The following is a 17,868-nucleotide window of genomic DNA, read 5'->3' on the forward strand; positions in this document are numbered from 1 at the left end:
ACACACACACACACACACACACACACACACACACACACACACACACACACACACACACACAGGCATGCTAGATCAGCCAACAAAAAGAAAAAGATCAGGTTTAAAGCAATGGTTTTAAAAAAATTTTTAAGTTCAACTAGAAGGAAATATAAAACTTGAAGAATGGTTGATTCATTTGCAATGATAACTTAATGATTTAAAAAATATATTAAAAAAATATTATTTCCAACAAGCAGTTGATAATCTGTGTTCCCAGAATAAAACAAAATCTTCAAATAACCTCCAGGACAGGCAGTTACAAACAAAACTAATACTCAAAATATATTTACCCATGTATTTAGAGCATCATAATAGGCCAGTTCTTTCTCCTGTTCACATGATTCTTCAGAACTTTTGATCACATACGGAGTTATTTCCTTTTCTGAAATGTAGTATTTCAATAGATAAAATCAATGTAATTATTTATTTTTTTTTTTAGCTAAAATACAATATATTTCAACAACGACAATTTGATTAACAGAAAGAGAGAATCAGAGATGGAGAGACGAAGGGATACATATAGAGGTACAAACATAGGCATATGTCAAGGGACATCTTCTTCTAGTCTTTTATTTGTTTCAGCGATTGGACTGCAGCCATGCCAGGGTATCACTTTAAAGGGTTTTAAATCAACCTTTGTACTTATTTTAGTCTGATGCATATTCTATCAGCCTCTTTTTGCTGAACTACTAAGTTACAGGAACATAAACAAAGTAACACCAGTTGTCAAAAGGTGAGAGACAAAAACACACACACATACACGTCCACCCAGTTTCTATCTACTGCATTAACTCACAAGGCATAATTTAATCCCAGGTTATAGAAGAAGACACCCATTAAAGTGCCACATTGTGGGACTGAACCTGCAACACATGGTAGCAAAGCAAACTTCTTAACCACACAGCCGTGCCTAAATCTACATTCATGCTGCAATACTGATACACTTTTAGCCAATTTATATTTGTTTCACATTTTCTATGCCATCTCTCAATGTGGTAGAGAGTAATTTGAAAATATGCCAGTTATTTCCTTTCATTTCACTTGATCTTTCTCTTACAGGACTAAACATGCATTTACTACAACTGTTTCTTCCATTACTCTCTCTTCTACCACACTGCTCCCCCGATCACTGTTTCTCTTGTTATTCTACCATTCGCTTCACACACACACACACATACATACATACACACCAATCTTTCTGTCATCAATCTAACTTCTATTCAAACTTTTGGTAATACTGCTTTGAATGAATGGAAACACAATACAGTAGTGATGACTTTTCCCTCTTGAAAGGTATAAAGCAACTTTACTTTTGCTGGTACCATGATAAAATGCACTCAATACACTCTGTAAGGTGGTTGGCAAATAAGCAAAGCCAACACAGGATTGAGAAAGTCTTGTACACATGTGATGCTAATTGACTTCTAAACAAGGAAAGTGCTTTCATTACTATGCTGCAGTTTTGATAATTTGTAACACTAAGTGGAATCCAAATGAAAATTCATTCTACGAAATTTTGTTTCATCTTAACAAACCAATGAAATTCTTCAAGCATAAACTATTATAAAAATGTTTCTGATGACACAACTAAATATAATATTACAGTACTCCGTACAGTTCTTCATCATACCAACACTAGTGAGGGTGCTTTGTACCTCATTACTTTCTCTATAGTGTCTCCATCCATCTATCACATGTCATAAGAGAAAAATAAAATGAAGAATGATGACAAAAGAGTCAGGCTTATGTGGATGAAGGAGAAGCAATAGCATAATGATAGAAACAGAATGATCAGGCAAACAGGTTCAATTCCATGTAAATTTGTTTTAAAAAATCATTACTCTCACCTGCATCTGATTCTATTACTGAATACTTAAAGAGCAGGGTGACAGGATTAGAGTTAATATCCATCTGAAACAATGAGAGAAGAATTTAGTAGATTTAGTCGTTACACAGAGAACATTGCAAATCATGGATATTCAATGAAATACATCAGTTGTATAGAAAAGAAAAAAGACATCTGCTTGCAAGTGGTTATGCCTGCATGTATGCAGAATTGGAATAAAAGCTGTCAACATGTTAGCATAAGCGTTGACAATTGAAAGTGACACTAATCTCTCAAACCTTACCCATCGTCTATCTCTGTTATCAAGGTTTAGGTTTGTACTTTCTCTCTAATGATAATAATCCCTTTCCATTAAAGGCACAAGAAGAAGAGGAGGAGGAGGAGGAGGAGAATTATTATTATTATTATTACTATTATTATTATTATTATTATTATTATTATTATTGAGTGGAAAGGGACTAGTCACTGATACTTGTTTCATCAACCCCAAAAGGATGAAAGGCAAAGTCAACCTCAGCAGAATTTGAACTCAGAACGTAGTGGCAGGCAAAATACCGTTAAGCATTTTACCAGATGTGCTAACAATTCTGCCAGCTTGCCACGTTAATAATAATAATAATCCTTTCTACTACAGGGCAGAACGCCTGAAATTTTCGAAGGGGGGGGGGCTAGTCAATTACATTGACCCTAGTACTCAACTGGTACTTATTTCATCAACCTTGGAAGGGTGAAAGCAAAGTGGACCTTGGTGGAATTTGAACTTAGAACATGAAGATGGGCGAAATACCACTAATGCTTAGCGGTATTTTGTCTGCCACTACATTCTGAGTTCAAATTTTGCTGAGATTGACTTTGCCTTTCATCCTTTTGGGGTTGATAAATTAAGTACCAGTGACAAGTCCCTTCCCACCCAATAATAATAATTATTATTATTCTCCTCCTCCTTAATAATAATGACGAGGAGGAGGATGACGAGGAAGAGGAGGAGGGCGGTGGCAGTGATGATGACGACTTAGACTTCTAATAATGGAGCAAAGCCATTAAGTTTTGAAGGACAAAATAGAGTCAATTTAAAGAAACCAAAGTATTTTACTGGCTCTTATTTAACTGACTCTGGTGGAATGAAAAGAAAAGTGAGCCATGATAATATTTGAACTCAGACATGAAAAGGGACAAGATTAGAACCTGTCAGAATATGAAAGATAACAAGAAAAAAGAAATCACAAAAAAAAAGTACTTAAAAAAAAAATGAACAAATAGCAGTGTTAAGCATATCATACACACTTTATACTGTACGCAGGATGTTTGCTAGGCTAATTCTGGGTCAGAAATCAGCTCAAAGAGTAATGGAGTTACTTTACAACACACATCAATATTATAATTACTTCAAACACAGAATCAGTTAAAAAGGAAATGTAGATAAGGATAATTTGTAGTTAGGAATAGTTGCTGTTGCATATCCTTTTGAAGCCAATCCCAATGAAATCGCCTTTGGCTTTCTGATACAAGCTGCTTCTTTTGAAGTTATCTAAATTAAAAACCACCCATCAAAATTCCATTCTAATTTACATTCCAAACACCAAAATGATAATGGCAAGGTTATTTTACTAAATTCTTAATATTTTCACAAAGCCAATGTATTTCAACAGAAATATGATAACAAGAGAGTTAACCACAGATTAGTCCTAAGTGAATTCATTTATTGAAGCCTTCCAACTATGACAACTCTGTCTTTTATTCAGACAAAGTTGTTGTTGTTGGCACTCCGTTGCTTACGATGTCGAGGGGTCCAGTTGATCCGATCAACGGAACAGCCTGCTCGTGAAATTAACGTGCAAGTGGCTAAGCACTCCACAGACACATGTACCCTAAACGTAGTTCTCGGGGATATTCAGCATGACACAGTGTGACAAAGCTGACCCTTTGAATTACAGGCACAACAGAAACAGGAAGTAAGAGTGAGAGAAAGTTGTGGTGGAAGAGTACAGCAGGGTTCGCCACCATCCCCTGCCGGAGCCTCGTGGAGCTTTTAGGAGTTTTCGCTCAATAAACACTCACAATGCCCGGTCTGGGAATTGAAACCGCAATCCTATGAACGCGAGTCTGCTGCCCTAACCACTGGGCTATTGCGCCCACTCTGACAGAGTATATCTAGGACTATATCATTCACAGTGTCCTTCCTTTAAGGGTTATTAGATGAAGGTTTAGCTGCTATTTTTGGTCATCCAAGTGACTTTGTAGAGTCTTACATCTTGATTCAAGTTGGGTTTTTTTTTGGTCATTTGTTTTGTTACTTTCAATCAACTAGCAAAGAGGACTCACCATATGTTGCATATCTTTATTTTCATCATCTTCCTTCTCTTCATCGTCTTGTTTCTTTTCAATATTCTAAAGAATCAGATATATATATATATATACATTACTATTCCAGTTAAGTAGTGATGAAAGAATTGTACAGTTGGTCATGCCATACAGAAAGTTCTTTGACAGACTGAGTGGATGTATGTCAGTTACATGGTCCAACCTATGCCAACATGGAAAACATAGGTTAGATGATGATGATGACAGAAAGAGAGAAAGGGAAGGAGGGAGAAAAATGCTGCATGTGTGAGAGAGTGAGTGAAATTCATGCATATGTATGATTGTGTGAGTGATGCATGTGTGTGTGAGAGAGAGAGAGTGATGTTCATGTTTGAGTTGATGCATGCATATGCGTGAAATAGTCTCCAAGCCTTTCTGTTTTAAAATGGTAGACGTGATAGAGGGAAAATTTGGGTGTTACTTCTCGTACACCAATCAACCACAGAGAAGTTCCTTCATTGATTCAGACAGTAGCAAGAAGAGAAACTAGTACACCAACCATTAAGTTGAATTTGTATTCAACTCTTAGGCAAGAGACACCATTTCCCCTGCACACAATAAGTGCAAAGTGGTCGAAAATGTGAAACAAAACAAAAAAAGGTTAATTATACAAGACTTACAACAATCTTTATGTTTGGTAAATTTCTTAACTTCTTCAACATTAAATGACACTGCAAGAAAGAAAAAGCAGAAAGAGACCAATGAAAATATTAGATTCAGGGAAGTGAGCAACATTAACAAAAAAAATTGAAAAATATATTTTTGAAAAAAGTATAAATAAATAAAATGACATTGCATTGTGGTAAAATTAAGATAAGCATTTAAGACACACATATACTGCTATATTCCTTTGTGCGTTCAAAGTCCACAAAGCTATCATATTTTGAACTTATGATGCACCTAAGACCATCCTGGCAGGAAGTATGAAGAGGAAGAGAACCAGAAATTGTCAAAGAGTTTGTGGACTGGTGACATCAAAGAATGGACTGAAAACAAGAGCCTGACTGATTGTATGTATGCAGCACAACACAGGGGGAACTGAAGAGTTTTGGCAAGCTGATCCCTGAACACAGGCACCTGGCAGAAGTTATCAAGTATGAAAGCCTGACATCATATATCAACCAGCTAATCAATGATACTCTATTCCACTATATTAGTGGAATACTAGTATAATGAAAGACTATTACAAAATGAGACAAAATAATTATAACAATGATATGTACGTGTGTTTAAATATTTCAATGTTAGAGGTAAATTGATATTAAATTGATATTTTTATTGGTTTCAGTCGCAGGATTTGCAGCCATGCCTGGGTACCATCTTCATGGATTTAGTCACTCATGTCAACCACAGTTCTTATTTTTAAGTCTGTTACTTAATCTATCAATCTCTATTTGAAGCATTAAGTTAGGAAACATCAACAAACAAGAAAATGGCCATGAATACACACATTCAACAAGCTTCTGTACAGTTTCCATCAACTAAATTTCATTCACAAGGCATTGGTCAACCCAAAGTTATAGAAGAGGACACACGCCCAGGTGCCACACAGTGAGACTAAATTCAAAGTTTCTTAACCATACAGCTATATTTAGGCCTAAAATTATAATTTTTCAGAGTACGGACTGCATTAAAGAGATTTCATTGGATTCAAACTAGGCCTTGGTTTAAAATACAGTCTGGAACTCTGTACATATCCAAGAATAAGTCATCTAATAATGTCAAGAGACTAAACCTATAGAAACCTAGTACAGATAATATCCATGTGTCCTAAATGGCTAATATGACTCTACTATGATGCAAGTTACTTAATTCCAATATTTTAAATTCCTTGTCACAGGCAGACGCAATGCAATGAAACTGATAAATGATTTATGTAGAGTCATGTTTAATTCTTCCTGCAAGGGAATGTAGGGTCATGTTTAATTCTTCCTGCAAGGGAATGTAGGGTCATGTTTAATTCTTCCTGCAAGGGAATGTAACTTTTATACCTAAACATCTTAGCCACAAAGAAATTTATTTCTCATCTGCTTAACACTACAGAAACTGGAATAAGCACAGCATCTATAGATCTTCATGATTAGGAGAATTAATACTACTGTGAACTCAGCTTGCCAATACTTCTTACTTAAAAAGAATATTAAAACCAAAATCATACGACGACAGACTTTGTATTGTATGACAGAATTATTATTTGAAGAACTGGAATATTTACAAAGACTGAGTTTTTAGATATCATGGTATATTTATTGTAATAACAGCTCTTAATGCCTTCAAAACAGAACCCAACAAGAATATAACAAGACATTGTTAACAGAAAGTGATATGAATATTTCAACCAACTGGAATAAGAAATAATATAATTACCAAATGAAAGGATGACTCAATTCTTTTAATGATTCCATCATATCCCATACTTTGAAGGCATATCCACAGAGGTAAACAGGAAAGCTTTGATACAACATTAAATGAATTCATCCCAGCCATATATGCCATTGTTGTGTCTTCACACTTGTAAAGAGTCTAGAATAATTTTGTTAAGGAATTTTTTTTTTTTTCAGGGAAAGAAAACAATTAAGCATTAATTCACAGGTTCTCACAAATGCAATTACAACAAAAACAGTTATTTAATCAGACTTTAAAAAGATGAATTTTTAAAAATTATTTCTTAATTTCTCAAAATTATCTCCCTTCTCATTTGCGACTGGCTAATAATTACTATTAAATTATTGATTTGTTTCTCCTATTAACAGAGAAACTCTCAATTTATTAATAAATATTTCTATATATTATTTGATATCCCCTACTTAGTGCAAATAAAGATAATTAAATGAAATGCACTTCTAAATTTTATCTTGTCTTTCTGATTCAATAGATTTTAATCTTCAATGACACTGATCTCAGAAGTGATAAGCCTAAGTTTAACAGCTACTGCTGCTACTACAACTAATATTACTAATACGACAAATACTATCAATGTTAATATGCATAGCCTCACTTTTGAATTTACTGCTATGCTACCAGTAAAAATATTTGTTAATCATGCACATTCCCTCTTTTACTAATAGATTGTTATATAATGAAAGTTTCATTAGTTACTATAGTGACAATATTCTATCTATCTATCTATCACACACACATGCATGCACGCAAACACACACTCTCTCTCTCTCTCTAATTGAATTTCTCTCTCAACAACAACCTGTCATTATCGTAAAAGTCCTTTTTTTTTAAAGTGGGTATAGCATTGTCTCTATATTGAAAGACATTCAAAAACACAGACACACACAAAAATACATATACACACAAACAACCAAAAAATAACAATTTTATATTGCTATATAGTGAAAGCTTTTTTGTTTTTTTTTAAATCTGTGTTGCATTGTCTTGACAGACTTGCACTTAAAATTCCCACATTTTTAATCAAAACTTGTTGGTTACTATGGTGACAATACTACCTATCTATCTTTCACACACACTTTCTCTATCTCATTATATTTTTCTTTGTCAGATGATGAGATGTTAAATTATGATAAAGGGCAGAAACAAGTGTCTTGTTGTAAGGGAGATTCATGGCTCCCACAGAATACAAAGTCAATAAAATTTAATGTCTGAAAATAACATGCTTGATACTTTCTCCTCAAAGACACTAAACTTACATTTATATAATTTTTACCATGGGCCATAGATTAAAATTTTAAATACAATATTTTTATTTATTCATTAGTGCAGTAAAATTTGTTTGTTCATTTATAGATTAAGAAGTTAGAAAAGAAGAATAATCACAAAGGATACAATTAACTGTAAAGATAGAATACCCAACCATTTGCCCAAATTCACTGTGATACTGTCAGCAAGTATAGGACGTTGTTCTGTTAATGGATCTGCTGTTAATGTGAGAAATGCTAAACAGTTTCTGAAAATATAAATTTTGGGAAAAAAAGCAATATAATTCAGATCTTAGACAAAGAAAACTTAATTAAATTCAATCTAGCTGAAATTCCAGAATGTTAAAGAAATTTAAAAAGTGCAACTTCGATAAAATTTGTTGTGAAGGTGGAATCAGTGAAGGCAAAATGAAGAGTATTTGAGAAGTTTAAGAAACTGTAGTCTGACTAGTTATAAAATATTCTCTCTCTTTCTAATAAACTAATACTCTCGTGAATTGCAAGGGTCTATAGAGCCACTATTGAACACTGGCTTCCATAATGTTAAGTGAATGAAAGGTAAATCTCTCTGACAACCTACTTCGAAATACTATTTTCAGTTTAAGCACTGCACATCTTCAAGTTCATATCTTATGAAAGTTGATTTTTGCCTTTCATTTTTCTAAGCTCAGTCAAGTAATAGCCCATTAGGTTCTCTCAACTCCTTCCAAATAGATATTTTTCAGTCATTGAATAAACTTATAAAGCATTAATAGAGGGAAGATACTGCAAGGGTCCTTTATACATCAGTTTAGTTCAAGTTTCTGAACACAGGGGTCAATTGGTTAATTATTAATCAGATAAGAGAGAGAAAACAGTATTACTAAAGATACTGAGTGTCCCTACATAGTTTGAATCCTGCAGTTGGCTGAATAAAAGGAATCAATCCAGGTCTTGCAGTTTAGATATGTTGTACTTGAGCTGATTGTAAAACCATGTTGTACATTCTCCCATGCATTACATGGCTATCTAGAGCATATGGTAGTTATCAAGACGCATTACACCAGTTTTATGACCATTCTGTTCTTGTATTACTGGAACCATATGTGGTTGTTGTAGTGGAGAAGAGTAAGACAGACTTGATCATTATACAAGAGTTTCTTGATTTCTTGAGATTCACTGAATATCTTTAACAACCCTACATAGATTGTGCAGCAAACAGCTATAGAGATCATCATCATCATCATCGTTTAACGTCTGCTTTCCATGCTAGCATGGGTTGGACGATTTGACTGAGGACTGGTGAAACCGGATGGCAACACCAGCCTCCAATCTGATTTGGTAGAGTTTCTACATCTGGATGCCCTTCCTAACGCCAACCACTCAGAGAGTGTAGTGGGTGCTTTTACGTGTCACTCGCACGAAGGCCAGTCAGGCGGTACTGGCAACAGCCATGCTCAAAATGGTGTATTTTATGTGCCACCCGCACAAGAGCCAGTCCAGGGGCACTGGCAATGATCTCGCTCGAAAATCCTACGAAGGCCAGTCAGGCGGTACTGGCAACGGTCACACTCAAAATGGTGTATTTTATGTGCCACCCGCACAAGAGCCAGTCCAGGGGCACTGGCAACGATCTCGCTTGAAAATCCTACGAAGGCCAGTCAGGCGGTACTGGCAACGGCTATGGGAATTCTGGTGAGTAGGAACAAATGACATGTGATGACTGCAATGGCCACTGCTAAGGAAAAAGAAGAAAGAAAGGACAAGAGAGCAGGGCTTAGGAGGTGAGTCTTCACAAATGAAATGACTAAAAGATAAGAGATGAACCAAGAGAGTTATTTTTGAAAATCTAATCAAATAAAACTGGCAATAGGGTCAGTCTAATATTAACAATAATGACAGTATCAACAATGACACAGCCACTATGGTAATAACTACAATGACACTACGGACAAAAAAATTTCCAATGGCATGATCTGATGTTAAATCATCGTAGCAATAGCACTGGCAGTGATGATATCAATGAGCCAGTACCATCATTTTGAATCAGTAAGGTTCACCAATATGCAAGGTAAAAACAAAACAATGTAACGAGGCAATAGACTAGTTAAATACAAATGGAACTTTTATAAATACATTAAGTAATAATGGCATTCTAGATATCCTTAACCCTTTAGCATTCAAATTAATATGTCAAAAGTAATCCTTATTCATTTACATTTTTAAAAATTAATCTGGTATTATGTTGTAGCTTCAAGAGTTGAAAGATGTTATTGTTTATTTTTAGAATGACATTGCAGGGTAGGTGTGAGATACTGGTTCTGGCCAGTTTGAGCATAAAATGAGTAGAATATTCGGGCCGGATATAGCCGGTTTAAACACAAAAGGGTTAAATGCAACAGCAGATGTCATTAATGAATGAGATGTAAGCAGTAAAGTTAGTCATGAAGACTGGGACCTCTTCAGCAAAACAAAACTGTGGAGGTTAGATAAATGAAGATAACAATAAAAAAGATTATGACATTGAAATTGATAACAGTAATGGTGATGATAGATGATGATAATGATGATGATTATTATACAGTGCAGTTTCCATCATATAACATCTACCACTGAATTAAACAAAACTCTATAATTAGGTCACAGAAAGAAAGTGAAAGGTCATAATATTCCATAGAAAAGGAACATTTAAATATCAGTATCATTATAGTGCAGACATGAAAGCTCTATTAATGGAAAATGTATGGAGCTGAAGGTTTCCACTTCAAAAACTGACACAAATAAAAGACTAATATCTGAAAAACTTACCCATCAACATGACACCAAATACCATTATTATTACAAATTTGCCAGAGTTTAATCAACTCATCAACCTGCCCTGTAAGAGGGGTACCTAGTTAAAGAGAACAAACATAGCACTTGTAAATATAACACCGCTAATTCATGTATTTAAAGCATGTACTGAAACCCAAAGCAAAGTTAGTGTTCGAGATTACTTCAGGATGCTTTGCTAAAAATATCAGCACCACTCCCACTTTATTACTGAGTAGTTAAGGATAAAAAGCATTTAGTTTATGAGAAAATATTTTTTCCAGCATTTCATATACAAAATGTCACTGCGAAAAAAGGATACATTTCACTCATACTAACATAGTAGTTATCTAACTAAACAGGGTTTGCTTTACTTTACATTTTTATAGCCATATGTTTAATGCTTCTCAAATGAGTATTTTACACTTGCATATCTTTTCTTATCAGCAATAAAGTGAAGGTGGTTTACACTGTGATCAAAGGAAATGTGTAAAATGGGATAATGATAACTCTGCCTAAAAATAAAGTAAGAAAATAAGGTTTCTGATGCCATGGAAACCAATGTGATTTGTATATGTGCCTTACAGTGGCATCTGTACAACAGACACTGAATATAAATCCATTATTAAGAAATTTGAGTATTGTTGTCGGTCTAGTAAAAGTTAAAACTTTATAAATTTTGAAACAAAAATGTACTTACTTTCATGCAAAAAGCTAACTTTTTAATTTCTTATGTTTTTATCTTAAACTAAAAAATTTCAAGTCTTGAAACATTTTCAGTGTGAAAAATGCAAACATGACATAGTTATAATTTCAACTAGTTTAAAATGACATAATAAAATTGTAAATCATGTTAATTTCTACATGTTACTAACTAACTCTAGTTAGTTTTAGTACTCATTTAAAAATGAAAATAGTTAAAAATGAATAATATAATTAAATAAACTATTACCTACCAGCATAAGCAACCAAAAGAACTGGCGTTTTGGCTGCAGCAATATCATCTTTAATCAGCTTTTCAAAAATAGTCACATCCTTCATGGATTAATATAAGAGAATAAAAAAAATAAAGGAGAATTGTGAGCATACCAGTAACAAAAAATATATATTTGGGAAGAGAATGGTGCAATATCACATTATCAGAAATTGATAATAGATGAAGATACACAGCAAAGTAAATCTAAAGACAAATTTGAGATAAAGAAGTCAAATCAGATTTTAGAAAGCTGGCTACTTCACTCAAAAAGAGAGCTATGATAAGATGAATCTGGTGAGTTAAAAAGCTGAACAGAAAACCATTGCTCAAATTAAAAAGTTGGTCTGTTCAATATGAAGGAGGTTATCAGCTGAAGAAATTTATTTGCTGTGATATTAACAGAGCATGAATGAGGATAGTTTAACTGAAAAAATATTCGGTTTTCATTTCAAGTAGATGGTATATGCTCACAGAGAAAAATCAAAGTTAAATAAAAAAAAAAAACATTGGAGACCTTCAATAATAGACTGAGATGAATGAAGAAGATACAGCTGTGTTGACTATATTTTGCTGAAGTCATTAAGCACAGGAGCTTTGCAGTAATGGTTGATTATAACAATAATGAACAGTAATAGAATTAGAGAGGTTGTTATACAAGACCAGCCCAACCTATTACATCTTAGTGAAAGCGGATATCAAGGGACAGTGAGAATCAGTCAACACAAGTAACTGCAACCAAGAGTCCTAACTTTTGAGCTGTTCCACAACCCTTTACAAATTATTTCACATATTTCAAAAGATTCAAAGAAAGTACCAGAGAGTACCAATCTGACACTCCATCACTATAATTATCATTTTCCTAAAACAATGGTTCAAAAGCTCTATAATTATTATTATTTTCATTTGTAATTCGCAGTAAACCAAAACTAAAATTAACATTTTTTATCTGACGAGCTATGCATCATCATCATCATCGTTTAACGTCCGCTTTCCATGCTAGCATGGGTTGGACGATTGGCGGGCTGGTGAAACCAGATGGCTGCACAAGGCTCCAGTCTGATTTGGCAGAGTTTCTACAGCTGGATGCCCTTCCTAACACCAACCACTCCGAGAGTGTAGTGGGTGCTTTTACGTGCCACCGGCACAAAGGCCAGTCAGGAGGTACTGGCAACGGCCACGCTCGAAATGGTGTATTTTGATGTGCCACCCGCACAAATTCCAAGATATGTCAGTATTTTCTTAGCAAGATAAATTCATAAGAACTTCAAATATTATACCTTTTTATAATCAAATAACTATGCTCATAAGATTTAATGAACATTACATGTGCATAGTTACCCCTAACCTGGAAACAAAGACAAAACTTCACTTCTCCTTAACATAAACTGATTTTGATAAATTAAATCTTAAATTCTAGAAATTATCTACCCTCTTCGTTTGGAAGTTACTAACAACTGTCATAAGGTTTTTGCTTTCTTTCTCTAAAGGAGAAATTTCAATTAATAAAAAAAACTTTCCAGATATGACATTCAGTATAGCATCTCTTATCTTTGTCCAATTTCATACTATTACCCTATTTGAGTTACTTCCCTTAGCCCCTTTTAGAAATAATGCAAATCACTAATGACCAAAAATTATTTGCAACTATTTTTCTATACGTAAAAACCTTTATCAGCTGATGATCATGCACACCTGGCTAGACTAAACTGAAGAGATCTGAGAGACCAAATCATGTCTATTGTTGTCCCTTATCTGCAAAGATCAGACTTTCCTGCCACAAATTAAGTAAATTAACTTCAGAGACTAATTCTTAATTTCTTCTAAATTGTTTCCATCTATCTTTTGAGAATCCAAGCAATTCTTACTAGGGTTGTTTTCTTTCTCCAGTGAAGATAGATGCACCTGATACATCAACCCTAAACAAATTTAAACACTATAAAAATTGGTTATAGTGATATTAGTAAAAATTTATGCAAGATGTATTTCAATTTACAAAAATAAAAGTGAGAAAAAAAGAGAAACAAAAGTAATAAAAAGAAGGAAATAGGGGTATGGAGTGAAAGGAAGAAGTGACAACATTAAATAAAGAAATGAAGCAAAAGAAATATATCTTACCATTTTACTGTTAGCTCCAGAGACAGAGTTACAAGGAACTGTACTGATACAGGATATAGGCAGACCAAGCTGAACAGGTAAGAATAAAAATAAAAAGGGAATAAAAGTATTCTGATGTCACAATACCTAAGTTTAGTAATTAATAGTTTCTAACACTGGTATAAGGCCACACATTTGCAGGGGAAAGGAACATCAAAGTGTAATGATTACAACAATTACACTACATGAGCAGCAATCTATGAAGCATGGAGATATGAATGGGAAAACAACAGACTTTAGTAGGATATGAACTAAGAATACAGTTGTCACTTGTAAGCAAGTATGATTTGATAGCATGTGCCATTGTTTTTTAAGTGTCTTTGTAGTTAAAACAATGGCACATGCTATCAAATCATACTTGCTTGCAAGTGACAACTGTGGCTTTCAATATGGTTAAGGACACTAAGTGATTTACTAAGTAAACATATACAGATATGTAGTTATAAGCAGACACATACACGCTCTCAGCCCCACCCATCTTTGACCCAGCAGAACATGAAAGACAGCACAGCTAGGAGACAGGGCTACACCAGTACTAGGCTTATATTCATTTTCAGCTGAATGTAATGAAGTATCTTACTCAAGGGTTACAACATGCCACCCAGGAACTGAATCACTGATCTAATGGTAGAGAATCCAACAACCCAACCATTAGGCCACATGCATTCATATTCTGGCAGATTTGTTTAGTTAGATTGTTTCTATTTTATCAAAACATCCAGTGTCATAAATTTATACAGAGTTTATACATAGTGAGACTGATTTGCAGAATAAATTTATTGGCAAATTTTTTTCTGTCTATTTCTCTTCACTCAAACACCATCAACTCAATACCTAACATCAGTCTTGCCATATAAAAAAGTTACTCAAGTCATACTAAGGGCCAGTTTCCTGGTTTCATAGCACATATATTCTCCACCTGGATGGGATGCCAGTCCATCACATGGGTGTAACATCTCCACAGATATTCACTCAACTATGTCTATACTCAGGAAGAAATATCATCAACAGCTGCTGACCTGAATTTTCAACTTGCAGCCACTGATATTTTAAAGGCCAATGAGAATTCTGTTGCTCTAGCTATCACTGACTGTGGATCTCAGATCAAACTGTTGTTGTTAATAAAGCAGACATTGCTAAGTTTTGAGAGTTTGGGTTTCATAGTTTTAACATAGACATTTCTACACTTGCATGGATCAAAATGAAATTCCTTGAGGCAGATTTTCTACTGCTGGATGATCTTCTTGTCAACAACACTCACCTATTTCCAAGCAAGGTTTCCCTAAGCCATTGAACATAAAACAATACAAAGGCCAGAAATGTTTTTCATGCAAGACTGCAAACAACAACACTTGTATTGTTTGTTTACAATTAGTGCACAAGGAGAGAGACACACACATTATATATATCATTTTATTATCTTTATCTTATGATATTTACTTTGTATTATATTATACTTATTTATCGTGCTTTTACTAATTAATTTTTCTATATGTGACTGTGGATTTTCATGGATTAGTTCATGAACTTTGGTTCTTTTTTCTAAAACTATATATTTATATATTATATACTGTGAAACTTAATTTAATTTTAATTTTTAATAAATTGAATTTAATTGAGTTTTTACCTGTAAATTTGGATTTTTATCCCTAATATTATTATTATTATTATAGTGGTTGGCGTTAGGAAGGGCATCCAGCTGTAGAAACTCTGCCAAATCAGATTGGAGCCTGGTGTAGCCATCTGGTTTCACCAGTCCTCAGTCAAATCGTCCAACCCATGCTAGCATGGAAAGCGGACGTTAAATGACGACGATATATATATATATATATATATATTCACACATATGGCTCTGTGGTAAAGAAACTTGCTTCCCAACTACATGGTTTCAGGTTCAATCTCACTGGAGTTATATCAGAAAATACTTGCAAATGTTTCTTATTACAATCCCAAACAAACCAAAGTTTTGTGAATGGATTTGGTAGATAGAAATGGAAAGAAATCCATTGTGTGTGTGTGTATGTAATTGTATATGCCCTTGTGTTTGTTCATTCTCTCTCTCTCTCTCTCTCCTGCTACTAATGAAGCTGTAAGTTGTGACCAAACTAGTATAGCAACAACTGACCTGCATACACAAACTTTGTCCAAGGCTTGCAGGAGCAGCAGCACTAAAATAAATCACTGGTGGACGTGAGTACAAGGCCTCAAAACCCTCCGTACTGTATTTAGGATATTTCTGATGTAAAGCCAATTTACAAGCCTTCACTAAGCCATCATATTCTTCCTTGTGATAGTAAGCAGAAGCATCAGGAAATCTAGAAATAAATAAAAAAAAACTGTGTAAAGATATTTTACACACACACAAAATACATACAAATACATGCAACCTGTCCAATACATGCCAGCATGAAAATCAAACGCATGATGATAGTGGTACATTATATTTAAACATATTCATGCACAAACACACACACACAAACATATACATATTCCTTTTATTTGAAGTTATGGCTCTTCAACATCATTATGAATTTTGCATTTCTGTCAAAAGCAAAAACTCAAGGGTAACAAATGAGAGAACTGCAGTTTCAAATAAATGAATAAAGTCTGCAATATATATTGAATATTTTTCAGTCGGTTGTAAATTCAGACATATATCATCTTCATGATCATTTTACATTCATTTTTCCATGCTTGAATGGGTAACATAGATCTTCTCTAGTAGACTGATAATAATAACAAAGGCAGGATTCTTACTGAGAATTGAACCCTCAGCATTGCCTACCTGCACACTGAAATCTTTGCTGACAGTCCCTATACATTATTTGCACAGCTTTCACATGTCATTAATCCTTTAGTATTCAGATTACTGTCAAATATAATGCTTATTTATTCAATTGCTTTGTATTAATCATGCATTATCTCATAGCTTTGAGATTTTGATCATGTGATTGTTTATTTTTTAATGGCATTGTAGGGTAGGTGCGAGATGCCAGATTTAGCCAGTTTCAACAAAAACAGATAGAATATTTTGGCTTGATATGGCCAGTTTAAAAGCTAAAGAGTTAATCCACACACTGTTTTCTTAGCAGCTACCAGAATATAGAGTGTGGTACCATGTCAGATAACTTTAGGTCAACAAATAGGCTATGTAGAGTGATTTACTCTCACTAAAAAATTATTTATTTGAATGGCAAGAAAGAGTACCCCAAAACTTTAGCTAAATTTTCTTTCAAATCATTTGTTCTATAATTCTGTTATTTTCATTACCTGGTCCATCAATTTGATGTCTCTATAATTGTTTCTCTCTGGTGCATCTCCTCTGCCCTTGTAGCAACTGATGATGGTATTACAATACCATTCACTGAAAATTATCTCTTCCTATACTACCCTATAGACTGTATAAGTGACTAAAACATGTCCAACTTTGTCCTACTACTCACCTCCTTCTCAACACATGTTACTTTGCATTTCTTTGAATTTATGTCCAGCCAAATTATCTTTCTGCTTCCATACCTTCCTTTTCCAAATGTTCATGGGTCTCTTGGTTCCATCTAGCTCTTACTTTGATGTCACTAGTCGTCAGTCTACATTAATTGATACCTTCTACACTAGTAAAAGATTTACACAATCTATTAAACTAATTTTTTCAAATACTCTTTACTCTTTTACATGTTTCAGTCATTTGGCTGTGGCCATGCTGGAGCACCGCCTTTAGTCGAGCATATCGACCCCAGGACTTATTCTTTGTAAGCCTAGTACTTACTCTATCGGTCTCTTTTTGCCAAACCACTAAGTTACGGGGACGTAAACACACCGGCATCGGTTGTCAAGCGATGGTGGGGGGACAAACACAGACACACAAACGTACATATATATATATATATATATATATATGGCTGTGTGGTAAGTAGCTTGCTTACCAACCACATGGTTCCGGGTTCAGTCCCACTGCGTGGCACTTTGGGCAAGTGTCTTCTACTATAGCCTCAGGCCGACCAAAGCCTTGTGAGTGGATTTGGTAGACAACTAAA

The 17,868-nt window shown here is 34.4% G+C and overlaps 1 protein-coding gene across 3 annotated transcripts in view; it reads right to left on the minus strand.

The window, feature by feature from the left end:
- LOC106881395 (pyridoxal-dependent decarboxylase domain-containing protein 1) overlaps positions 1 to 17,868 on the minus strand; it is a 98,556-nt gene that overhangs the window by 21,545 nt on the left and 59,143 nt on the right. For all 3 annotated transcript variants that reach the window (XM_052978495.1, XM_052978494.1, XM_052978496.1), the window contains 10 exons: positions 15,960 to 16,149; positions 13,796 to 13,864; positions 11,661 to 11,739; positions 10,702 to 10,786; positions 8,042 to 8,162; positions 6,614 to 6,769; positions 4,867 to 4,917; positions 4,208 to 4,273; positions 1,887 to 1,950; positions 330 to 421 (listed from right to left, as the gene is read on the minus strand). In XM_052978495.1, the coding sequence (XP_052834455.1) occupies positions 330 to 421; positions 1,887 to 1,950; positions 4,208 to 4,273; positions 4,867 to 4,917; positions 6,614 to 6,769; positions 8,042 to 8,162; positions 10,702 to 10,786; positions 11,661 to 11,739; positions 13,796 to 13,864; positions 15,960 to 16,149 (973 nt within the window). The remainder of the gene's footprint in view (positions 1 to 329; positions 422 to 1,886; positions 1,951 to 4,207; positions 4,274 to 4,866; positions 4,918 to 6,613; positions 6,770 to 8,041; positions 8,163 to 10,701; positions 10,787 to 11,660; positions 11,740 to 13,795; positions 13,865 to 15,959; positions 16,150 to 17,868) is intronic.

The sequence above is a fragment of the Octopus bimaculoides genome, chromosome 2 (assembly GCF_001194135.2).
Source record: "Octopus bimaculoides isolate UCB-OBI-ISO-001 chromosome 2, ASM119413v2, whole genome shotgun sequence".
Lineage (NCBI taxonomy): Eukaryota > Metazoa > Mollusca > Cephalopoda > Octopoda > Octopodidae > Octopus > Octopus bimaculoides.